At 40.0% G+C, this 26,406-nt stretch overlaps 1 protein-coding gene across 2 annotated transcripts in view; it reads left to right on the forward strand.

Moving 5' to 3' along the window:
• Positions 1 to 26,406, forward strand: part of pde4dip (phosphodiesterase 4D interacting protein) — a 465,593-nt gene that overhangs the window by 48,870 nt on the left and 390,317 nt on the right. For both annotated transcript variants that reach the window (XM_060830337.1, XM_060830338.1), the window contains exon 2: positions 18,823 to 18,875. In XM_060830337.1, the coding sequence (XP_060686320.1) occupies positions 18,823 to 18,875 (53 nt within the window). The remainder of the gene's footprint in view (positions 1 to 18,822; positions 18,876 to 26,406) is intronic.

Below are 26,406 nucleotides of genomic sequence, written 5' to 3' on the forward strand. Positions count from 1 at the left end.
GCACAGGGAGCGCCTGCGCATTCCTGCTGTACAGCTTGATAAGGTGGGGGCGAAGAAAGGTGGTCATCCTTGCCTGTAAGGGCTCGGTCGATAGTTCGAGTTACAAGGGTCCTGAGACAGGGGATACAACAACAGCCACAAATAATAAAAATAGCAACAGAAATGCTCAGGCCCAGGGCCAACTGCCCCAACATATTTCCCCACTTCCCGAATGTTTTACTCAACCAATCTATAACAGAATTACTGACCCCAGATTGCAGCTTCAGTTCAGTGGCCAGAGCACGTAGTTTCCTTAAAGTTCTAGTGAGTTTCCCATCTGGGCCCGTATTGTTTGCTATTGAAGTACAACACATTGCACCAAACATCGTGCAGACCCCTCCTTTCTCTGCTAAGAGCATATCCTCTGTTACCTGCACGGAGAGTCGTACCGCAAAGCACAAACCCAGCCCTATGAGAAGATGACCAGTCCGCCTTGGTTCAGACATCATCACCACCACTCTCCGTCTCCTCTCCGAGCGCCCTCCGCCAGTGATTGTCCTTTTGGAGATCTGGAACAGTGTGAAAAGTGGTGCCAGTTATTGTCCCCCTCCCTGTCCACCCTCAGGGTGTTGTTAGCCACTTCGGTGACTCAGAATGGCCCTTGCCACCTCTGCTCACTCCAGGATGTCCTGCCTGGGTGCCGGAGGTAAACTTCCTCCCCCACCGAGAGCGGTGCCGTTGAACCAGCCTCCTTTTCCCGAGCATCGATCACCTGTTGCCTGACTAGCTTAACCATCTCGTGTAAGACCTGCATGTACTGGGTCATGCCCTGGTTCATGAAGTCCCAGGTGTCCTCCCACCGGGGTGATAAGCGAGGTCCGGGCATGGGTCTACCGGTCAGAATCTCATGAGGGGAAAGGAAGGTGTCTCCGCACTTCTCCTGGCACATGGACATAAGAGCCAGGGGCAGTGCTTGTACCCAAGTCATGGAGGTCCCCGCCAGGACCTTCGCTATCTTGTCCTTCAGGGTCCTATTCGCCCGCTCAACTAAGCCCTGGCTTTCTGGATGGTATACACTGCCACACCTATGGCTTATTCCCAGCGCCGCCTCCACACGGGCTAGGTGTTCGTTCTTAAAGTGGGTGCCGTTATCGGTACAAACGAGTCTGGGCACCCCATGTCTGGGGATCAACTCATTTCGCAGCCAGTTGGCCACTACCTCCCCATCCTCCTTCTTTGTTGGCGTCACCTCCACCCACCGGAAAAAACGGTCCACAATCACCAGGAGGAACCTGTAGTGGTCTGGCGTGCACCACTTGGCCCCCATGTCAGTGAAGTCCATGCAGATTTCCTGCCACGGGCCGAGGGGCGTTGGGAAAGTAAGTAGTGGGTGAGGGAGAGCTCTGCGACGTTATGCTCATTGCAAATCTTACACTTTGCTCTCAGATTTTCCAATTGTTCCCGTAGCTTGGGAGCCCACCAATGAACCCGCACTGCCAGGAGGACCTTAGACAGTGCCACATGCGTCGGCCCATGGAGTTCAGCAAATAGTGTAGGGAGCAGGGACCAGGGCGCCACTACCTCTCCGCCTGCCGATCTCCATAGTCGATGCTGCAACGTCCCCACACAAATCGTCTGGGCCACCGCCCCCTTGCTCTCCCACTCACCATTCTCGGCCGCACTTGTGCGGTCCTGTAACTCAATAAGGTGCATAATGGCATCCTCCCGGCTGACCGGGCTGCCCACATCGCGCTCATTCCCATGTGGTGTCCCCTGTCCATCCGTTATCCCTTCTTCCGTGGCCCCTCTAACACTGTCTCCCTGTGTGCGCCTCCCTTCAAAATCCTGAGCCACCAATCTTGTTTCAGTATCAAATGTCCTTCCACAATAATGGCATCCTGCCTGTGGAGACCTTCGTCTCTGCCCCTGTCGCTCAAACTCTCTATCAAATGCTCCTCCTTGTCTCTCCCTATCCCCTTTCTTCTCTGCCCTACATGCTATCACTCGCTGCTCCGGTTGCTCACTTTTGGTTGCATTCTTCTCATATTACCTCATCAACCGCAGCTACCATCATTTACGCATACTGCTCCTGTCACTTGTCCTTTCTCTCTTTACAAACACTTTCTGTGCCCCTCCTAACAATTCATTTAATGGTTTTATCCCACTTCACCCTTCTATCTTCCGTATCTTTCCCTATCCAGCATCCCCATATAAGTCTCCTTTCTCCCGCAGTAAATAGTATATTCAAAATAGACATTAACTCAGCCCACAAATACAGACTGGGCCTCAAAAATAAATTAACTTGTTCTGACAATCCTATCGGATTCTCAACCAGGACCGTCATTTCCTTTTAAATGTTCCGACCTCCCCACTGGTGAGGGGGTCACACACAAACCCAATCTCCTTGTCCCCTATCAACACTTCCCGAAGGGGACAAGTCGTTATGTTCTTCCCTGTTTCTTTCTTTTAAGAAATTTTCCAATGTTCCTATCTTCCCATATGCTCAAACACCAATTTATCAATTCATGCTTGACTAACTTTAAGGCCTGTTCCTAACTTGTAAACATATTTATATATTTACATCCATTTATTCAGTGTTTAATATTTAAAATGTAAAATGCATACAGTTCCCAATTTTGAAATCCACTGTAATCGTCCAGATTTAGTACCCTAATTTAGATCCAAAATTAGTTTTCTTATGTACTCCTGACCAATCATTTCTCAATTACAATACTTTAGGTTGTAAAAATAATCAGAGCTGTCTTACAACAATTTGTCAATTCAAGTTAAAAATTCTAATGGCCGAATCCAAGGTCTCAGATAATAACCATGGAAGTTATCGTTTTTTTCGACAACCTACTGTCGAACGAAACTTCGACTGTCCTTCATATATTGCTTTTATGTAAAAATAAAAGAGGTTAGTAAGAAAAGTAGTTAGGGAGTCATGACTCATAAAAGAACAGAAGTTATTAGCTTAAAAAATCATGTTAAGTTCACATAAAAAGAAATCACTTTAAACAGCAGTCCCGGAACTCAAGCTCTAGAAACAAAAACAAGAATTCAATCACCAAACAAACAGATGCATCTAAATCATGTTAAACAACCATAACAATCACATCCAAAACAGTCCCGGGACTTACGCCCTAGGTGACAAGACTTAAACATTCAATCACTATCAAACAGATGAATTCAAGCCAGAGCACAAAGTGTTAAACTGTCTGTTAGTTGAGCAGCCTTTTGCAAGTCTCTCTCTCTCTCTCTGGGCAACAATACAGACTTTTTCACAGACTTCCACACATAGAAACTCTTTTCCTCACACAGACTTTTACAAACACAGAAATACTTATACACACACAGATTTTTACACACCCAGAGACTCTATCTTTCTCATAAACAGACTCCCTCTCACACACACACACAGTCGCTCTGTCCGTAACTCTGCGTTTGTCTCTGTCCCCTGTCCTCTGTCTCTGTCTCTCTCTCCTTGCCCAATGCCCCCCACTCTAGGAATTCAACTTATGTGCGTCGGGGTTTATGAGCCCCTATTAAATACTTCCATTATATTGCGGAACGGGCCGGCTACTGAAATACGGTCCAGAAATCGGGTTCTCAAATCCTTGTAATTCGACTCCTGACAAAGCCTGTTCCAGTCAACACTGTCCTCTGGTCAGGGGAAGTATACACTTTACCCCAAATTCGTCAGCGCGGGGAGAAGCATACGCTTTACCCAAATTCGTCAGCGCGGGGGGGAATGCATACGCTTTACCCAAATTCGTCAGCGTGGGGAAAGCATACGCTTTACCCAAATTCGTCAGCGCAAGGGGAAGCATACGCTTTACCCAAACTCGTCAGCACAGGGGAATTATCCGCTTTACCCCAAACCAGTCCAAAGCGCAGGGGAAGTATCCGCTTTACCCCAAAACTATCTCTTCACCAAAACTTCGCAGCGCTGCATCCAAAAATGACTCACCACTCTTGATCACCGGTTCACTCTGCTTACTCATCTCTAGGACTTTCGATCCTTCACCCAGAGACTTTCGTTAACAGTGAAACAAAACGGTTCGATTCTCTCTCGAGCTGACAAGCCCAGAATTTCGGTTGGCAAAGAGTTGTGAGACGCCAAACAAAATAAGAATTTAGTGTATTCAAACCCCTACTGGAGATCTTTTGTATAAAGGGCATCTCCGAGCCCGATTAGGAGTGGCCGGCCGTCCGGCGAGCTCTCAATCCCTGCCAACAGGCGTGTCTCTACTCCCTCCCCGCGGCGGGGTCACCATCTCTGTTGGGACAGATCTTCTGTCCCCGTGTTCGTTTGGAGGAGAGAGACACCGGGTCTGATTAAAAGTATAAACAGGTTTAATGAGAGACAATCGTACACAGTACAATGAGGTGTCTAGCTCACTGGAGAAGGCGCGTTCTGCCTATATTTTAATTTGTCTATCCTTTTGTTCTCTCACATTCCAGAGTTACATCCTTATTTGGTAAAATGCAGAATTTTGGTATGTCATTGGTTCTCACCTGATAACATTCTATTACCTCAGTTTGAGCTACGTGCATTTTGACACGGCTCCAATGTCCTGTTATCTCTCACCCTCCCTGGGGCCTCTTCAGGCTATGCCATCAGCTTTTCAGTCTGTTCTTAGTGTAACATAATGGCTTACTGTTGTCTAGTGAAGCTAACAAGTTCCAGACTTGCTAATACTACCTTACGTGAGCACTACCTAACAATAAAGTTTCTTACACTGCCTAACCTTAATAATGGATCCCAACAACTGACAATGGCATTTGAACAAAATATACTAGTGCACGCCAGGGTGCAGAACCTGGAAGTGGATTGAAGGTGTGCCATGATGATGTGGTGATGCTGATACATCCATATGTCCTTGAATAAGGTCTGCATGCAATAACCGCTAATGGATTATGCCCTGAGATATTGGTGCCTATTTCAAAGATTCTCACTGATGAGAATTTTGTTTTGCTGTTCAATATTTGGTTAAACTTTTGGGACTTCTTCCTTTTTCCCACTTTTTGAGGTGTTGGAAAAAGTAACAAGGAAAGGGATATTCAATGAATGGCAGGATACTAAGACCTCTCCCACCCCAGATACCCACTCTTCCACCCTCTTCCGTCAGGCAGAAGATATAAAAGTTTGAAAGCACATATAAATGGATTCACAAACAGCTTCTTCGCCACTATTATCAGGCTTTTGAACAGGCCTTTCAAATGTTCTTGTTGATCTCTTTCTCTCTGTACACTTTTTCTGCCAGTGTAACACTGTATTCTGCATTGTTCTGCTACCTGATGCACTTTGTATCGTTTGATCCGCCTGTAGAGCAAAACCTTTTTCACTGGATCTCAGTACTTGTGACAACAATAAATCAAATCAAATGAAATAAATTCTTTGATGGCAGCAAGACAGATCAGTAAGGAGGTTATGAAGACATGGGGATACTTGCCTTTATCAGTTGTGGCAAAGTTTGTAAGAGCAGAGGGCTATGTTGAAGCTGTACAAAACTGATTAGACCACAGCCGGAGCACTATGTGCAGTCCTGATCACCATGCTATGGAAGGACGTGGTTGTACTGGAAGGTGCGCAATGCAGATTCACCAGGAGGTTGCCTGCAATGGAGCTGTTTAGCTATGAAGTGAGGCTTGAAAAACTGGGTTGTTTCTTTGGAGCAGAGAAGGCTGAAAGGGGACCTTATTAAGGTGATAAAGTTATGAAGAGCATGGACAGCGTGGATAGAAAGCAGCTGTTCCCTTTAGTTGAAGAGACAATAACAAAGTGGAATAATTTTAAGGTGAAATGCAGAATGTTTAGAAGGGATTTAAGAAAAATTGCTTTCTCCCAGAGTGCGATAGGAATCTGGAATGCACTGCCTGGTGTAGTTGAGGCAGGAAACCTCACAATCTTTAAAATACTTGAATGAGCACTTGGAATATCATAATATTCAAGGTTATGGGCCAAGTGCTGGAAAATGGGACTAATAGATTTAGAGTAGTTTCTGTTGGTACAAACTCATTGGGGAAAAGGGCCTTTTCCATACTGCATGATTCTATAAACTCCTCGCTGATCACCTTAAGTACCATTTCCAACTATCTGATCACAGCCCAAACTGCTCAGGGTCTGGGAAGACTCCTCACCATGTGTCTGTAACAGCTATGATTTTGTACTCCTTTATTTCCATTTGTTCTACGAATTCGTTGATCCACTTACAAATGCATTTCAACAAAGAGACTTTAATTCTGGCTTTTATACATTTTTTCCCTACTTTGACCTTATTTGCTGGTGCATCCTTATCTCTCTCCCTTCCTGTCATTTTCTGGTTATCATTACCTGCATTGTTACTCTTGTTTTGTTGTCCGTCCTCTTTAGCTTTCCAAATTTCCTTCCATATGAACTCTCCATGTTTTATTTAAAATCCCTGTCTACAGCTCCAGTTATGTAATTGCCAGTAACTTGGTCCCAGCACAATTCAGGTAAATCCCTCTCAATACTAAATTTGGAGGCAGAGTAAGTCATTCTGAAGAACAAAGAAATCTGCAAAGAGTTGGTAGAAGTAAGAATAGGAGTGCGAGTAGGTCATTTGGTCCCTAGAAACTACTGTGGCATTCAGTAAGTTTATGGCTGTTCTACCTCAACTTCATCTTCCATACTAATCCTATGTCTTTAGATTCCCTTTGTATTCAAAAACATATCAATTTATAACTTGAAAGGTGGGAGTAACTAATTGATGTTTTTAGAGAATATACAATGTTATGCAATGCCACAGTCAACCACTAATCTGGTAGACTTTCCATTCTGTTTTGAATGGGTGCTATAGTTGGCAGTGATTCTTGCATTTGGCAAATTAAGTAAGCTGATGGAATTCAATGTCAGTAAATGTAAAGTATATTTAATTTTCAAATGTGTGAACTATATTTTAGGGAAATACAAATGTCCTTGTACAAAAAATTGGAAGTCCCATCTCAGAAATATAAGATTATAAAATAGTTAATCAAATATTGGGTTTATGGCAACATCAACGAATATTGGTGAATTTGTATTAACTTAAAGATCATAGTTAAAATAATGTTTGCAGCCTCAGGCTCCACACTATATGAAGGCTGTTCAAGCAATAGCAAAGGTATGGTGCAGATTCACTTAGATGCTCATGGGAATGAGAAAATACAAATACAAAACAAGACTTCGGCAAAATTTAATGATGCTGTCCCAGGCGAGTTTGGTAGCTTGGGAGTTTGGAAGTGGGAACTTAATTGGGTGGGTAAGTGATGAGTGGGGAGTCTGTCACCTTCCTGCATCTGTCCTTATTAAGGTTGGGGCAGGAATACTCATGGGTTACCTTTCTGTTCTACCTCCAACTGAGGCCCCTAAGTGGACAATTAATGCTGTTCAGCCATCACACTTTGGATTGTCAAATTGCAATCTACGCTCTATTGATTGAAGCAGAAAGCATGTCAACATTTAATAAAGAGAAAGTTGATAAAAAAAGAGGGATAAGAAAAGACACAACAATTCCTTGCCAGAAAGCTGCTCCAACACTGTTTGTCTATTGTTGCCCAAGAAGAACATATACAGATCTAAAACACCTTTTCTTATAGTTATTGTTTGGCTTACATCTAAACTAGAAGGATTGTAGGAATAAACTCCCTACTTCCTTTCAGAATTTCACAGCAAGTTGAAAACCTATACAATCTCTGCAGTGTTCCAGAAGCAGTTTCAGGATTGAGTTTGTGACCACAGTTGTCCTTATTATCATACTCCCCAAACTAGTGTGGAAGTGCCATCACCTCAAGATCTACAGCAGTTAAGAAAAATCAGCCTTTTCTCACAGCACCTCAGGTTTGGCAATTAACTCAGTTTTGCCAGGGTCACTCACATCCCTTGAACAAATAACAGTCTCACTGCTTATTGTAATGACACCCCTCCAAACAATCAGTACACTCTGTCCACCAGACACTGCATCTACTGTACAAATTGCTTCAGATCACTTCTTTTTAATTAATGTGAGGCCTGTTGCAGGGTTTGCTACTAATAATATGATTCTCTGGTAACAATCTGCAAGATTTAAGACTTCTGAAAGTTGCTAACCATTTTTTATTGTTATTAATTGAAAGCAGAATTCAGATGTTGTTATAAACCATAAGAACAAATCCCAAATGGTTTACTAATCCCTTCTGGGCTCTGGGATTAAATGATAGCTGAGAGGTTGCATTTTTCTATAAAAGATTTTAAAAAGTACGGTTTATATGTTTAGTGTCTCATTCTTGAATTCCCTGATGGTTTAGTGAATAAATGTATTACTAGAGCTATAAAGACCAAAAGGGTGCATGTTCAATCTTGCTTCATGCTGAGTTAGTTGATTAAAAATTGGAACCATTAGAATATTAAATTTGAGTTTTATATCTGTGAATTAAAAGGGTAACATTGACTGAGGTTTCCATTCCTAATCACTATTTCATGATATCTACTGGCTCGTGTGCACCTGTTAATGCCTGGTGAAGGTAATGTTGCATATAATTATGATGCCACTGATGCCTAATAACCTAAAATCTAAGCTTGCATTCTTGTCTGAAGTACTGCTGTCACTTGTGAAATTGAATCTGGTATTGCTGCTTTCAGCACGAAACAGCAGAAACATTACTCTCTCATTTTGAAGAGATTGGGGTTAAAACGTATTGCTTGCAATAAGAAGTTGGCCAGAGAGTAGCAAAATCATTAACTATGGTCACGCATCTACTTGCCACCCACCCACACAAAATAACTGATGTCTGGCATGAGGGCACATCCACAGAACAATGAAGAGCTGGGCAATGCATTCACATTTGGAGTATGATACTTAATACTGTTCACCATGTCTCAAAGAAAAGTCCATGATGACAGGTGGCAGGTGAAAAGATGGTCAACTATGATGGGCAAACATTAGGTATCTCAGGGATTCTCTCTGACAGGAATGGAGCACAGAAACAGTTAACAATTCCATCAGTTCTCTATGTTAACATCTGTGTTGTTAGCAGTGTTTTTGTGTTTCACAAATATTTAAAGCACAGAAAACAAGTTATAGTTCAGTTTCTTCCACGGATTAGCACCTTAAATTTCGCTCCCTGTTTGAAAAAGTCTTAAACTTTAAAATTACTTTCTGTAATACTATGATTGTTCCTGTATAAAAGTCATTTGTTGAGCCAGCCATTTAAATTCAAATATTTATAAGAAAGGACCTTATGACCCTTTATCTAAACTCAAACCAATTAGATTGGAGGTGTTCATTGTAACCAGGAGAGGGGATAATTGTGCAATAATTGATGTTTGCAATGTGGTTGTTGTCAGTGCATCCCTTCCTATGAATAGTTCTGTCTCTAATAGCTGAGAAAAAAAAATCCAGAAGGCCTGTGCTGTGTGGTTAGAAAGTCGGGAAATGATTCCATGATGCCAGTTATAGGCTAAAATTACAGATCCATAATCTTTTCAATCCAATAATTTAACCACAATTATAAAAACTTTATAGGGTATAAATTCCAGTTAAAATTACGAACACTGAAGGAACAAAAACCTTATTAAAATGAGATGACAGAGAATGTAACACAGAAAATCAACAGTATTCTTGAAAATATGCTTTTGTGAAGCATTGAACTACAGCCACTGCATTGACGCACTGTGCAGCACATGCGATTGATGGAGCAATTTAATTAGAATCTTTGGTCTGGCTGCTCCTGTGAGTGGAGTAACTTCTATGTGAATTAGGCTCAAGAGATGAACTAAATAGGATATCCTAAAAAAACCATTATATTGAGCTTAAGAGATTTCAGTTAATTTGTGACTACTCAGCATCTCCCCAGTATTTTAAAATCACATCGTTAGGTTGATCAAAGATTTGTCGGCCAATTGGTAGCAGAATAGATTATAAAAGCCCAAATAGAATGGTTCTGTTGTCAACTATTTTCCTTTAAATGTAAATAATAAATATTTTTTCAAAGAGTCTACTTTGCATTGGAGCCTGAAAATTTGTATATTGGGAAACTTAGTAAATTCTGATGATCTCTTCTCTCACCTGTGTCATACAATTCTTCACGCTAAACAAGGCTGAGGGGTGACCTTATAGAGGTCATTGATAACATGAATACTCAAGGTCTTTTTCCCAGGATAGGGGAGTAGGGCATAGGTGTAACATGAGATGGGACAGATTTAAAAGGGACCAGAGGGGCAACGATTTCACACAGAGGGTGGTGCGTGTATGGAATGAGCTGCCTGAGGAGGTGGTGGAGGTGGGTATAATTACAGCATTTAAAAGGCTGGATGAGTACATGATTAGGAAGGGATTTAGAGGGGTATGGGCCAAATTCAGGTAAATGGGTATCTGGTCGGCACAGGCAAGTTTGACTGAAGAGCCTGTTTCTGTGCTGTTTAACTCTATCATTGTAAGACTCTATAATTGACAAATAAATTATGTTCCCTCTGCATACTACTTGACCTTGGGATAATTTGGAGCAAGCTTGGACCAGTTAGAGCTCAAACATTAATTATATAACGCAGAAGTAAAATAATGTTAGGGTTTAACTACTGCCCTATGAAAAATGAAAGAGACATAAAATCGCTATATTAAAAATAATCAAATGAGCCACAAGGCTCTTTTGAATATTCCAAATAATTGATATGTTGGTCTATAAACACATGGTATCAGTGCATCTGGGATTCATCATTTAGTTTCGGGAGGGTTTCAGCAAAGTAGCTTAGAATTGCTTGATCACCAATTTCTTCATTTGTCATTTTCCTTAGATGTCGCAAAGTGTGGCACTGGAAAAGCATAGCAGGAGAATCAACATTTTGGACATAATTCTTGAAACAGCGATACTCCTCCTCCTCGAATGCTGTCTGACCTGCAGTGCTTTTTAACGCCACACTTTTCAACTCTGATCTCCAGCATCTGCAATCTTCACTTTCCCCTATTTTCCTTAGATGCCCCATCTAAACTCAACAGCTCACCATGGGGCTATCTGTGGACTGGAGTCATATGTTAATTTGATGCAGCTTGGTAATAATCATGGATCAAGGAAGAAAGGAGATTGATTGTACACTCCATGTAAATTATATGAGTAATTTTAAGAGTTTGTCCTCTCAGCAAAGAGCCACACATATTATGATTATTTATTTAAAATATGGGCTTGACAAGACTCTTCTGCAATTAAAATGCTACACTCCTCTGGGCAATGGTCCCTGCTGGCAGTGAACATATAAAATTATCCTTCAGAGTTTTATATGAATTATGTACTCATTATAGTTTGACAGTGAAAGTGTGGTACAGTTTCTCTATATTCTGATATCTGTGGCATTATCTCCACAGTTTGATGTATCACAGCAATCCAAGCTCTTTGAAAGAAATACTTGCATTTCCGTAGCACGTTATTGAACATCAGATGTTGTAGTGGGTGATTTACAAACAATTACATTCGTTTGAAGTGCAGTCACTGTTGTAATGCTCACTGCCAATTCCCGTGCACAACAATGTAATAATGACTAGATAATCTATTTTTGTGACGTTGATTGAAAGATAAACACTAGTCACAACAGTGGGGATTTCACCTGGTCTTGCTGCAATCGTAGCATGGGAGATTGATTTATTATCTCATCTGAAAGATTGTATCCCTGAGATTGCAGCAATTTCATATTTTTACAATAGAATGTGTGTCTTAATTTTTGTGCTCAAGCTGGAGAAGGATGTGAATCTTGTGATTCAGATGAGACATTGATTAGATTAGATTACTTACAGTGTGGAAACAGGCCCTTCGGCCCAACAAGTCCACACCGACCCGCCGAAGCGCAACCCACCCATAGCCCTACATTTACCCCTTACCTGACACTACGGACAATTTAGCATGGCCAATTCACCTGACCCGCATATCTTTGGACTGTGGGAGGAAACCGGAGCACCCGGAGGAAACCCACGCAGACACGGGGAGAACGTGCAAACTCCACACAGTCAGTCGCCTGAGTCGGGAACTGAACCCGGGTCTCAGGTGCTGTGAGGCAGCAGTACTAACCACTGTGCCACCGTGCCGCCCATCTACCAGCTGAGCCAGTGAATACACAGTGACACTGTCTATGCATTATCAATGCACTTTAAGCTTTTACCAATGTAGTTAAACATTCTCTGGTATAGTCTCATAACAGTCCAACCTCTTTGATACAGCATCAGTGCAGTTGAGATCTCTGGCCACAATCCAAGCTTTCTTGGGCAGTATTGTCACAATCTGATCTCTGTTACTTTATTCCCACAATCCTACCTTTGTGATACAATATCACTGAAATTGAGCTCTCTGCTGCAGTGTACCTATACTTGAGCTCTCTGGTACTATATTGCCACAGGTCTTCTATCTCTTTGATACAGCATCACTGCTGTTATGAGCTCTTGCATGTAGTATCATCATAGCATGAGGTTTATAGTGGAATGTCAGTGTCAGTTTTTTATTTGAATGTTGGCAGTCTTTGTCACAAAATGTTGGCTTGGATGATGCCCAAAATGCCTTATGGCTTCTTCTTGGTGACGTTAATTGTGGAAGCTATAATCAGATTTTCTATGATTTTGCTCATAGTGAATTACAGGTTTTACACAAACAGACATTTTATGTTACTTAGAATTGCCAGGACTACTTATTTAATTTTTTTTTGATAAACCCTTGGAGCAGAGAATATCAAGATGAATTTTGGTGTCTTGAGATACTTTGAGGGACATAAAACCATACGACATAGGAGCAGAAATTAGGCCATTCAGCCCATCAACCATGACTGATAGTTTTCCCAACCCCATTCTCCTGCTTTCTCCCCATAACCTTTGATTCCTTTGATAATCAAGAACCTATCTATCTTAGTCTTAAATATACTCAATGACCTGGCCTCCACAGCTTTCTGTGACAATGAATTCCATAGATTCACCACTGTCTAGCTGAAGAAGTTTCTTCTCATCATTCTAAAGGGTCTTCTGTTTACTCTAAGGATGTGTCCTTAGGGCTTAGTCTCTCCTGCTAATGGAAACATCTTCCCAATGTCTCTCCAAGCCTTTCAGTACTCTGCAAGTTTCAATTAGTTTCAATTAGATCCCCCCTCATCCTTCTAATCTGCATCAAATATATAACGAGAGTTCTCAGACATTTTACGTATGTTAAACCTTTCATTTCTGGGATCATTCTCATGAACCTCCTCTGGACTGGCTTTAGGACCAGTACATCCTTCCTGAGGTATTGGGTTAAATGTGGTCTGACCAGAGCAATAAAGCCTCAGAAGTGCATCCCTGCTTCTTCATTCTCGTCTTCTCAAAATAAATGTCAATATTGTATTTACCTTCCTAACTACTGATTCAACCTGCAAGTTAACCTTAAGAGAATCCTCAATTAGAACTCCCAAGTCCCTTTGCACTTCAGATTTCTGAATTTTTTCCCCATTTAGAAAATAGTCAATGCCTTTATTTTTCCTCCCAAAGTGCATGATTTCACTCTTTCCCACGTTTTATTCCATCTGCCACCTCTTTGCCCACTCTCCTAATCTGTCCAAATCCTTCTGCAGCCTCCCCACCTCATCAATACTACCTGCCCCTCCACCTGTTTTTGTATCATCTGCAAATTTAGCCAGAATGCCTTCAGTTCCTTCATTTAGATCATTAATATGGAAAATGAAAAGTTGTGGTCCCAACACTGACCCTTGAGGAATGCCACCAGTCACTGGCTGCCGTCGTAAGGAGAACCCTTTTGTCTTCTCTGCTTTCTGCAAGACAGCCAATCTTCTATCCATGCTAGTACCTTTCCTCTAACACCATGGGCTCTTATTTTACTCATACCCACTACATGTCTTCACCATCTTGACCCCGCTCCCCACTTTATCTGAAGCTCCCCCTACACCCACTCCGATCCTGAAGAAGGGTTACACCCAAAATGTCAACCTCTCTACCTTTTGATGCTGCCTGGCTTGCTGTGTTCTTCCTGCCTCCTGCCTGTCTAAGCATTATTTTGAACAATGTGCTTTTCCTCCCTCTGTCATCCAGACAGCCTTCCACCGCACTACCTACATTCCCTGTTCCATTGCTCTAAACCCTCCAAATGCAATAAAGATAGAGTCCCCCTTGTCCTCACCTACCACTCCACCAGTCTCTATGTCCAATGAATCATCCTTAAACACTTCCGCCAACTCCACCTAGACCCCACCATCAAGAACATCTTTCCCTCCCCACCCCTCTCTGCCTTCTGCAAGGACCATTCCCTTTGACAGTCCTTGGTTTGTGCCACTCTCCCCACCAACCCCACCAAACTCCCAGGTACCTTCTCCTGCAACTGGAAAAGATGCAAAACTTTCTGGTACACCCCCCCCCTTACCTTTATTCAGTGTCCCAAATAGTCCTTCCAGGTGAGACCTAGTTTCCAACCTAGTTTACTGCATCAGGTGCTCCCGATGTGGTCTTCTCTACATTGGGGAGACCAATCCGTAAACCCCCAGTTTACCGAGCATCTCAATTGGGCCCGCAGGGGCCAACCGGACCTCCCAGTCACAGCCCATTTTAATTTCCCTTTCCGACACAACCGTTCTTGGCCTCCTCCATTGCCACAACAAACCAAATCGCAAATTGGAAGGACAACACCTCATCTTCTGTTCGGGCAGCTTACTGCCTGGAGGACTCAACATTGAGTTCTCCAATTTCAAATAACCTCCCTTCCCATCCCCAGATTCCCTTCCTAGGCCTTCTCCTCCCTTCCAGTACCCTCTATCTGTCTTCATGTATCCCAACTTCACCACCCTGCCCCAGCCACCCCCTTTATCTGCACACACCTAGCCCCAGTCCTGAAGAAGAGTTACACCCAAAACGTTGACTTCTCAAGCTCCTGATGCTGCCTGGCTTGCTGTGTTCTTCCAGCCTCCTGCCTGTCTACTCTTATTTTACTCAGCGACATCCTGTGCGGCACCATGTTGAAGGCCTTCAGGAAGTCTGAATAGATAAGATTGGCACATTGTAGAGGGTTTCTAAAGTTTCAGAAATCCAGGTGAAAGAGATTCTAGAAATACTGGGCAGATCCTGACTCTGCAATTACAAGAAGTGAAATTCTTGTCTCTTGGGGTATTAGGTGGAAAGTTTCAAAATATGAAATCATTAGACTCAGTTCTCAGATTGGGTAGCACTCCAATGATCACAGCCTTGTGATCATTGAGAGGGGTCACCAGATCTTGGGAGAATTGGAATGAGAATTGAAAACTCTTGTGCCTTTTCTTAATTATATATTGTTCCAAAGTAAATAGGATAGCAGTTTCCAGAATATAAAAATATGTAGATAAACAAGGAAATCAGGATATTGTGAAACTATGAAAACTATGCAGGATACGGCTACGATGACATTAGTCGTATCTAAATCATAACCTCTCATACTAAAGTAGAAACATGCCTAATATGAAGGCAAAATACTGCAGGCATTTGGAATCTGCTGAAAATCTGAAAGGAAAACAGAAAATGTGAGAAATACTCAGCAGGTCAGATAACATTTGTGAACAATAAAGTTAATAATCTAAAATGTTGACTTTATTTCCCTCTCCATAGATGCTCCTTGACCTGCTGGGTATTCTTTGCATTTTATTTTTCTAAATAGATCAGTGTGGAAAGACAATACTGTACCCATTGTGTCTAAATATAAATTAATTTAGTACATTGTACTTGCAAGCATGCATTCCAAAGGGTGGAATTCTCTTTATGGTCCCAACTGTGCAAAAGGTGTAATGACTGCAGAGTATTTCTATGCTGAGACATAATATGAAGCAGCTGAAAATGTACAGTAAATGAAAATCTGCAGCTGTCAAGTACAGAACACGAATCAAACAACAAATCTCCTCCCTGTCCTACACTAAGTTTTAGCCATTTTAAGGGCACTGACAGCAACCTAAGCCATGCTCTTTGAACTAATTGCCTTCAGGATACCATTAACCTAGATTTGAGACTGTTTTATTGGCTTCACATTTGGGCAGCTGCTCTATGAGTGCACAGAAAACAGATGTGCTAACAAATACTCAAAGCAATAGGCACTATAACCATTAATTTAGAAAATACAGTAACACTGAAATGTTCATCTCGTGAAAAATTCTATTTAACCCACTGAGCCATACAGTCCAAGAAGCTCTTTATTCCATCCTTAGTCTGCCTAAAATTAGCTGATTTAATGCGGGGTAGTGTGAGAGGTGCTACAGTTTTCTTCAGGACCTGTGAGCTAAAAATGGGGAGAAGGTCGGCTAAGGTTCCTGCTATTACTAAGTATTCAACAACAGAAAAACGAATGCATTTGAACATCGGGAAAGGGCAAAATGAGTTTTCCTTTGTTTTACTCCATTAGTCAAATTCCTTGAAATGCACTAATACACGAAGAAAGATCATTTAGCTATGGTGCTGATGCCTGTGGAATTTTATCCAATATCTTCTAGAGATGTGAGAAGAAACCTGTTGGAACATAACTTGAAGGATCTTCATTAAATTGGTATCATCTTCTGTCACCCTCAAGCCACATGTTTTTAACAGTGTATGCACAACTCTAGAATGACAACTCCAATGTATTAATACACTTTCCTGTGAGTTCTGTAGGAGGGGTTTGACTTATGAAATATAACAAATATCCTATTGTTATAAATAAAACTTTTAAAGCAGAAATTGTTCTGAATCAGGTACTCAAAACTGCTTTTTATCTCAAGAAGGTATTCAACAATGCTCCAAGTACTTTGGCCATGCTGCTGATTCACAATCACTTTCTCATTAAACATAGTCAGTTAAGAAATTCGGATAATTGCCCAACGTGCACAGAGCACAACACAAATGTAGTTGCAAAGAGAAAAGAAGATAAAGTAAGTCCAAATGATGGTTAGCTGATGCAAAGCTTAGATTGCAAAAACTGTAGATTGCAGAAGCTATTGCCTGGATTCTACGTTGTGAACAATATGTAGTCTACAGTGTTCTTTTTTAGAATGTAGAACTGCAATTTCTTTCTATCTTCAATGTAGAATAGATTTCACACGAAGGAAATAAAAATTGGGCCTTAAAACAAAATTTTACTCTCGGCAGATACTGTTTTGCTTTTCCTCTCAAATTTTTCTTCATAAACTATTCTCTGTGGTACTTTTGCTATACAAGGCACAGGGAAATTTTTCATCCCTGTCTTTAACTGTTTTTGAAAATGATTGAAGGATAGAGTCAAATTGGGTTTAAAATATTATCTTGGAGATTATCCTAATTAACACAAACCATCTCATTAAGTATTCATACTTAACTATTGAAAGGAATTTGCTCAGCTAATGACTTTGACATAGCAGTCCAGTTAGTTTTTTGTTGATCTATTTTATCTGCATATAATCTACAAATGATGTTTCTGACTGGCTCTTTATCTTCTTACTGTGTATTTTCATTATGTCGTTTGACAAATCAAACTATCAAAACATGCATGTAATAAATCCTACGAGCTGCCATTAAACGGCGTATAACAACTTGAACAAGCACCATTAAAAGAGGACAGAGGACAGAAGATGATAGGGACCAAAAATTTGTTAGTCTCCAGAAACTATGGACTCTGTGATGTAAACTATGATGCTATGTTTTGGGAGAAATGAGCCCTGCACTTAAAATTCTCTTTTCTCCCTTTGAGCAGATGGTGACATTTTACCACACTCTGCTTGCAGACCAGAATTTCTCAGGAAAGTCCATATCAGATGGATAGGTCATCATGAGCTTTGAGTTGTAAATGTTAGGTTTCAGTCTACAAATTCGAGTAATGAATCTCATCTGAGCTACATTTGACTGTGAAACTTGTTTGCAATGGACAAAGCCGATATTAGAGAAAACACAAGAACATTTCTGCCTTTAAACAACAGAAGTTGTAATATACAAGTCTGATTTCTCCACAACAGAACCACACACACTTTGAACTGAAGATTATGCTTGAGACTTAACCGCTTTAGGTCAAATAAATTCCTCTCTACGCTATCAATTCTAAACAAGTTCTAAATAATTGTTGCAAATGTATACTTGCCTGAATTCTTTGTTAGCTGAAAATGTGTTGCTGGAAAAGCGCAGCAGGTCAGGCAGCATCCAAGGAACAGGAGATTCGACGTTTCGGGCATAAGCCCTTCTTCAAGAAAAGAAGGGCTTATGCCCGAAACGTCGAATCTCCTGTTCCTTGGATGCTGCCTGACCTGCTGCGCTTTTCCAGCAACACATTTTCAGCTCTGATCTCCAGCATCTGCAGACCTCACTTTCTCCCTGAATTCTTTGTTAGGCCATTTACCAAGGTTATGATTGACTTGTAGTCAACTGAATATTAAATGTTGCATTTCAGAAGCCAGAAATTTATCTTGCCAAAAAAACAGTGGTGGTTAACTGCTAAAAATATTTAAATCATGATGCTTGATTCCTTGGGTAAAGATGTTCAGTCAGTTCAAGAAAATTTATTTTGGTGCTCTATTAAACATTGTTAAATTTTGAAGGAAACCATCAATAGGCAAGAATTTAAGTATAGCAAAAGGAATGTTGTGTAACCAAAGAAAGCAAGTGTATGCCATAGGGTATTTATTCTTTGTGAGTGTGTAAAAAGCAAAACTTGTAACACGATTAAAATAGAAGTCTGGAAGAATAGTGATCAGTTAGAAACATCATTTGTGGATAATAGGTGAAAAAAACTGAGTGTAAATGCCAAAATTGGGTCAAAATCACAATAGACTAAGTGACTTAGGGAAAACTATAAGTAAAAAATCAACCACTAATAACACATCTTATTGGGTTTTTTTTGTTGCTTATTGGGGTGGAAATGATGATAATTGATGATGTCGTCTTTATGTTGCAGGGACTATCTCAATGAAGACACCTCTCTACCCACTACTGACAGTAATGTGACAAGTAAGTAATGTACTCACAATTATTATTTCTATTTTAAAACATGCACTAAACAGTTGCCAGGATTTTAGTGAAGCATGTGTGGTACTAAACACTACAAGGTGATTTTTAAATTATTTGTTATTTGTTCATGAGATGAGGGTGCCTCTGGCTAGACCAGCATTTATTGCCCTTTCATTATTGCCCTGGAGAATGTGGGTGTGAGATGCTGTCTTGAACCGTCCAATCCATTTGGTGTAGCTAAGTCAGTGTGGTGAGTAGATTGTTTCTTTTGTGGGTTTGGAAAGTGCTGTCTAAGGAGTCTTGGAGAATTTCTGCAGTGCATCTTGTATAAGTTGCATAGTGGAGGAAGCAATTGAGTGGACTTCAATGTCACAATTATGTCAAGCTTCTTGAGTGTTGTTGTAGTTGCACTCATCCAGGAAAGTGGGGAGAGTATTCCGTCACACTCCTGACTTACACTTTGTAGATTATGGACAGGCTTTGGGGAGTCATGAGGTGAGTTACTCACCATAGGGATTCCAGTTTTTGACTTGCTGTTGTACCCATTTTATTTTTAAAGCTAGTCCAGTACAACATCTTGTCAGTGACAACTCCCAGAATGTTGATAGTGGGGTGTTTCAGTGATGGTAATATCATTGAATGTCAAGAAGTGATGTTCAGATTTTCCCTTGTTGGGGATGGTCATTATCCAGAATTTGTGTACCATGAATGTTATTTGCCATGTCAACACAAGACTTTCTGTGTTTGTTCACAGACTATGATATTGCTGGATATGTCAGCATTAATTGCCCATACATAATTGCCAAGGTGATAGTTAATGTTTTACTACATTGCTGTGGGCTGGAGTCACATGTAGGCCAGACCAGGTAAAGATGGCAGATTTCCTTCCCTAAAGGACATTATTGAACCAAATGGGTTTTTATGGCAATCAGTAGTGATAAATGGTCACTTCTAGGCTAGATTATTTTGATTTAAATTCTATCATCTGACATGGAGGGGGATTCAAATGCATGTCTCCAGAACAATAGAGTTTGTGGTTCTGGATCCCTAGTCCAGGGACATTACCCCTATGCCTCTGCCTCCCACAATATCCTGGATATTTTCCAAATCTTGCAGCAATTGGAGATGAACTGCTTCAGTATCTGAGGAGTCATGAATGATGCTGCATATTGGGCAATCAGTGAACATCCCCATTTCTGCTGCCTTTGTTCTTCTAGGTGGTTAGTATAGTGAATTTTGAAATACTATTAAGGAACTTTGGTGATTTACTACAATGTTTCTTTGTTGCCATTTTGTATTGATGCTGACTGTTGAAGAGAGTGGATGGGGTGCCAATGAAGTGGGCTGCATTGTCTTGGAAGATATTGAAGCTTCTTGAGTGTTATTGGCCAGTAGAGAGTGTTCATTATACTCCTAATTAGTACCTTGTTGATGGTGGACCAGCGTAAGTGAAACAGGAAGTGAGTTACTTGACAGAGTTCCCAGAATCTGACCTCCTCTTATAGCCACACTTTTTGCACTGTTGCATAAATGTTATTTGGCATGTGTCAGGTCAGGCCAGGTCCAGGTCTTGCTCTATATGAACGCAGACTGCGTTCTGACAGTATCCAGTCAGAAAATGATGCTGGGCATTGTGCGAATATCTCTACTTTTGGTCTTATGATCAAAATGGTCATTGATGAAGCAGCTGAAGATGGTTTTGCTTTATCCTTATTTAAGGAATATTCTTATTTAAGAAAAGATCAGTAAAACATGAAGAAAATATGCAAAAATTGGCAAACCACCCATCAAAATAACCTAATTAAGGAAGCAAAATGTAACTAACATATTGCAATTACAGTGGACCACCAGAAATGCAAAGTACTGCAGTGTGTATAATATATAAGATGCATTGCAGCAACTCACCAATCTTAACTTGTCACAATAAACTCTCACAGAGAATGACAAAAGCAAAATTGATAGGAAGGATATATCCAAAAGACTGGATTTAGAGTGTATAAGACAACTGGTCTGGATAGTTTACATCCAATTTTGTTAAAGGAAGTGGGAGTGAAGATGGTGGAAAGATTTGTCCTAACCTTCCATTATTCCCTTGATCAGGGGAAGGTGTGAGAAGGTTGGAGAGGGGCAATTGTGAGACCTTTATTCAAGAAATAATATTAAGACATTCTTAGTAACTACAAACAAGTTAATTTAACAGAAGTGGTGAATAATATTTTAGAAACATTAACCTAGAGTAAAAAAAATCAGCAGGCACTTGGAGTTAATTTAAGAAGACGAGTGTCGATTTAAAGAAGACAAGTTGTAATTGGCTTAATTAATTGACCTTTTGTTAATGTAATAATGAAGGTTTATGAAAGGAAAGCAATAGGTGTACTCTAATTGGAATTTAATAAAATGTTTGACAATGTACTACATAAAAGGCTGATTAATGAAATTGATACTCTTGGAACGGAAGATCAGTGTCAGCTTGGATAAATAGTTCACTTCAGGACAGAAAACAGTAAGTTGTAGTAAATGGCGTTTCTTAGAATGGAAGTTGGTAGAGAATGATATTCTTGAATGTTAATTATTAGACCAGTGCTGTTTTTAATATCTGAATAACACTTGAAATACAGCGCTAAATTTCAAAATTTGGCAATGATACCTAACTTGGAGGTGTGGAAGACAATGAGGATGTTACCAAATGACTACAACAGAATGTAGATGGTCTAGCAGAACAAATGATAGATGAAATTTAATACAGAAGAGTGAGATGATGCATTATGGCAAAAGGGACAAGGAAAGGCAATATATACTGAGTACATAGTTCTAAAAAGCAAACTGGGAATTCACATACAAAGATTGCTGAACATAATTGCTGAATTGTCAGAACATAAATAAAGCATATTGGATCTTGAACTTCATAAAGAGGCGTTGAGTAAAAAAGCAACACCTTGCTCAGTCACGACTTGCACTTTGTATCCAGATAATGGGAGCACCACACTTTAGAAAAGATGTGAGGATTCTTGAGAGAGTGTAGAGGAGATGTATTTAATAACTTAAGGGATGAAAGATATTAGCCATTGGGTTAGCTGGGCTTGTTCTCCTTGGTGCAGAGAGAGGGAAGCTTTGATAGAGATGCTCAAGATCATGAAGGTTTAGATGAGGTAAACAAAGAAAAGATGTTCCCATTAGTTAATTTTACAAGGACCAGGGACACAGATTTAAAGGTTAAGTAAGAGATGCATAGGAATGTGTGCAATAACTTATTTTTATGCAGATTATCTGAAACTATGCCAATGAGGAAGATCGAGGCAAAGGCAATGAACAATTTCAAAGAAAATTGGGTGAACATTTAAAGAAATAAATTGGCAAGACTGTAAGGATAAACTGAAGGAATGGGACTGATTGGATTGCTTGACACAGAGCCAGTATGAACTTGAATTGCTGAATCATCTCCTCCTGTGCTGTAACCACTCAGCGGGCTGAATTTTTTCAGGGAAATGGCTAGGGAGAACATTGCCAGGGAGAACATTTTGTGTTGGAGTCTACATAGATTTCGGGTCCTTCTTGCAACTAATCAACTTCCATTAACTTTTCTATCTCTTTAAGATTTAGGAGTTTACCTTACTGACTTACAAACTAATTGGAGGTTTACAAATTCTTCAGTCTCAGCATTACAACCAGTAGTGAATGCCATTGCTGGGACTACACTCAACTAATTGGAGAGAATCATATTTTGTGAATCTGCAGAAAGTCAACAAAAGGAAATATTTGTGACCTTATCAGTTGAGTAAGAAATTAAGGAGTCGATAGGAATTATTCTTTATTGGCATTAAATGTATGTAAACAACATACATTTAAGAAAAATGATAAGAAAAAATGTTGAAACATTCCTTTTTCTCTTAATGATAAAATCTTTCCAAATAGTTTTAAATACAACTTTGTTTTCTTTTATTTTGTACATTAATCTTTTTTGTTGTTAAAAGTAAATTGGCAGCCTTGTGTGAATATATGCAGTGACTGACTACCATGGTAATCAAATTGCAACATAAAACAATGATCTATCAAGTCAGATTCACTTTGAGATCTGACTTGTCAAGTATTATCAGCTGGGTCACAGCAAATTCTAGGTTCTGTTGCATGCTGAGAACCATGTATATTACATCAGGTAGGCATGATGCCATTTAATCTGTGAGATGTTGAGAATCCGGAATCCAAGTCAGACTCAACTTCTGTAACGAGTAGCTAACCAACCCACACTGAGAAGTCCTAGGACTCATGTGCAATTGATCCAAGGCACTGCTTTTGGACAACCATCCATCTGGACACGATAGAAGAGAGATTCAACTTGGATGGTAATGCAAAATGGGCAGTCAGAATTTGATAGCCATTGTATTTTTGGATAGACATGCTGCCAGCATGATAATTATTTATCACCCAATATCTAGTCGTCACCTTTTTTCTTGACATAAAATGAAAAGAAATTAAAATCAGGCTAAGTGTAGATCAGGCTGCTGACTCATAACATTGTGCCACCACACAAGACATATTTTTACACTAAATTTCTTAAATGTGATAATCTGTTATTTTATTAGTATTGATGTTATAAGGACGTATTTCATTAACATATAAAGAACATGGTGATTATTGTTGTGATTGATTAGGTTACTGTGTCTTTCATTGCAGTAACCTGTACAGACTTACTTCAGGTAATAGTTTGCTGCAAACTATTTCAGTGTGCTTGAAGACAAACTTGTCTAGTCTCATTCACTTGGGTTCAGATTCACTAATTTTGTTTTATAAACAATACTCCCTGTAATTTTTCTTTTCAGTGTGTGGACCTCTGAGGTCCAAGCAAGGAATCAACTTCCATAAGTCAATCTGTCATCACATCAATTGGTGTGTGTAGAACTCCAAGGAGTCTTAGAGGGGCTGCGCAGCTGCTCAGCTTAGAGGAGACACCATTAAATATAGTTTACTTTGTTATGTGTATGGTGTTAAAGATATACAAAACCCAGTATATTTGAGTAGGGGTTGACTCTTTTTGATCCTAACTCCCACTCAACAATTTAAAATGGATTGGGACTCTGGGGCATGGTACTAAAGGGACTATCTGGCCCAGACGTTATAGGCTCGAATCCCAACAAGACACTTCTGGAAATTGAATTCTGTCCATCTAACCTGTGGTTTCACACACTAGTTAAAAATTACAATTATCTCAAGTAATGTGGTTAAATGGCTGTTACATACTAAAACAAAAGCAAACTACAATAGAGGTAGAGGTCATGACTGTGCAAGTCATTTAGTACAGTATGTACAAATGCATTTCTCCAAATATTCCCTTTTCCATAAAATGTTGACACACACTATCATTTACAATTACTAGTTATCCTGAATACCCATATACATAAGCACAACAATGTTTATTTTTCATGAACTAAACTATGATAGTTCTAGTATGTTCTATTTTCATCAAATGCTGCATGTGCATTTTATCCACTGTCTCTAAGGCATTCAGGTCTTTTAAAAACATGCATACAAGTTGTTGTTGTTAGTTTCTCTGGTATCTGCTCCAATCTCGGGTGATATTCCTTTCCTGGGGAATATCATTCCTGCGGTGAATTTTGATCAGAGCAAGATGCTTGTCTTTCAAATTCAGTATCTCTGCTGGGTTAATGACTTCCAGATTATATTGAGTTGTTGCTAATATTTTGATTTGCATGCAAGCTGCTTCTTATTCTGTGTCCCAGTACCACTGTCCACTCGTAGCAATGACCTTGTATAGAGGTTCACACTGTAATGACAAATTTGGTGAGAGTTTTGCTAAACAGTCATGAATCATCCAATTATTGCATTTCTTTCACATCCTATGGTTACTGCACCTCTGCCACAACCCTCATCTTGCCAGAATCTGAGGAAAATCTTTTTCCTGTCGGTACATTATCTATGCACTTAATTTCAAGTATTTTCAATTTCATTATGTTCTTCTTTCCGTCATTTTCCTCATCATGCTTTTTATTCTGCTGTTTTATGATTACTATCACTTCTGCTCTCAGTTGTTTATTATCAGTTGCCAGCTCCTGAAAAGGTGATTTCTTGGCAGCCTTGTCTTTATTTAAATGTTTAGGGCCTCTTTCATCAGTGGGGCTGCTGGTTCCTCGAACTTGTCTTTCAGTCAGGACTTGAGGACAGTTGAACCCTCTTTGACAGATGCTGAGTCCATCTCAGACGCTCAAGATGATGTTCACAAGGAAGACATTTAAGACAGTAGGAACATATTTTTAATTATGCAAGAATCTGTTCAGCAGTTAATAACTTTGTGGCTTATATTAATTGATGATTCCATGTTCAAACTTGCTTTAGCTGTGATGAGTGGATTTTACTTAGCATGTATAATTTGGAACTTTCCATCCTAATTATTCCCATTTTGTTGAGTTTTCTGCTTCATCCGTCCTTCACTTGTGAGTATTATTCCTGTATATGGCCTCAATCTTACCTTTGTGGACTTTGTATTTAGGTCACTGACTTGAGCCACTTTGCAATAGGCACTGGTGTCTATTTGACACTTCACAATCACTTGATGCTCTCCTTTGCAATTATCATTCTAACAGGCAAAAACCTATATACTGTACCTGTAAAATGATTAATCAGAATCATCATCTGACATCTCAGTAGGCAGCTATCTCGAAAGGTTAATTTGCTTCTTTCTAGGTACATATTTACATGCAAATTGATTTTGCTTCTTGCTATTAGAGCATGTTGAACATTCTTTCTTGCTCTTGTATGGTGTCATCCACAATATTTACGTATTTTTCTTAAGCCATGTTCTTTCTGCTGGCCCTTTTCTTTCTTTCTTTCAAATATGTTTGTTTGGTTTGGCTGGTCTCCCAAAATAAATGCCACATCTTTTTAACCAATAATATTCTTTGGTTAATATTGGACAACTTCAGAGATCCTGCACAAGTTGGTAGTTTTCTTGAGAACACATTTCTTCTCTCTCAGTAGACATGCTGTCACATAGCATCTTTTATGCCTAAGGTAATATCTGATGAGATCTTCCTACAGTTGTCCAAATTCACAATGTTTAGCTAAGTTTGTCAGTGTCATAGCACAGTGAACAATAGTCTCCCTCTTGCCCATGGGATCTGATGTTGAATATGTGTTGTCCATAAGTAACATTAATATGCCATTCAAAGGATGTCTTTAAAGTCGTTAGAATTTCCTCAGTCTGCTTTTCTGCTCCTCTGTGAGGTCCAGGGTACACGATAGCTTGTAACATGTTTTCCTGAACATTGAATGCTGGGTTGCAACTTTTAATTTCTCAGTTTAAAAAAAAATAATTTATGTAGTTTTGCCAAAGGGACTGGAACAAATTCCAATTCTGCCTCATATCCCCATTAATTTCCATAGTAACAAGGAATGGAAAAATCGCTACCACTCTGAATCAGCCAGCACTTTCATGTTGCAAATTGTGGTTGCAGGTCTTCCTTGGTTCTATTAAGACTCTGACAATTCACACAATCTCACCTTCACACTTCTGCCATAA

Source organism: Hemiscyllium ocellatum, chromosome 9, assembly GCF_020745735.1.
Source record: "Hemiscyllium ocellatum isolate sHemOce1 chromosome 9, sHemOce1.pat.X.cur, whole genome shotgun sequence".
NCBI classification, from domain to species: domain Eukaryota; kingdom Metazoa; phylum Chordata; class Chondrichthyes; order Orectolobiformes; family Hemiscylliidae; genus Hemiscyllium; species Hemiscyllium ocellatum.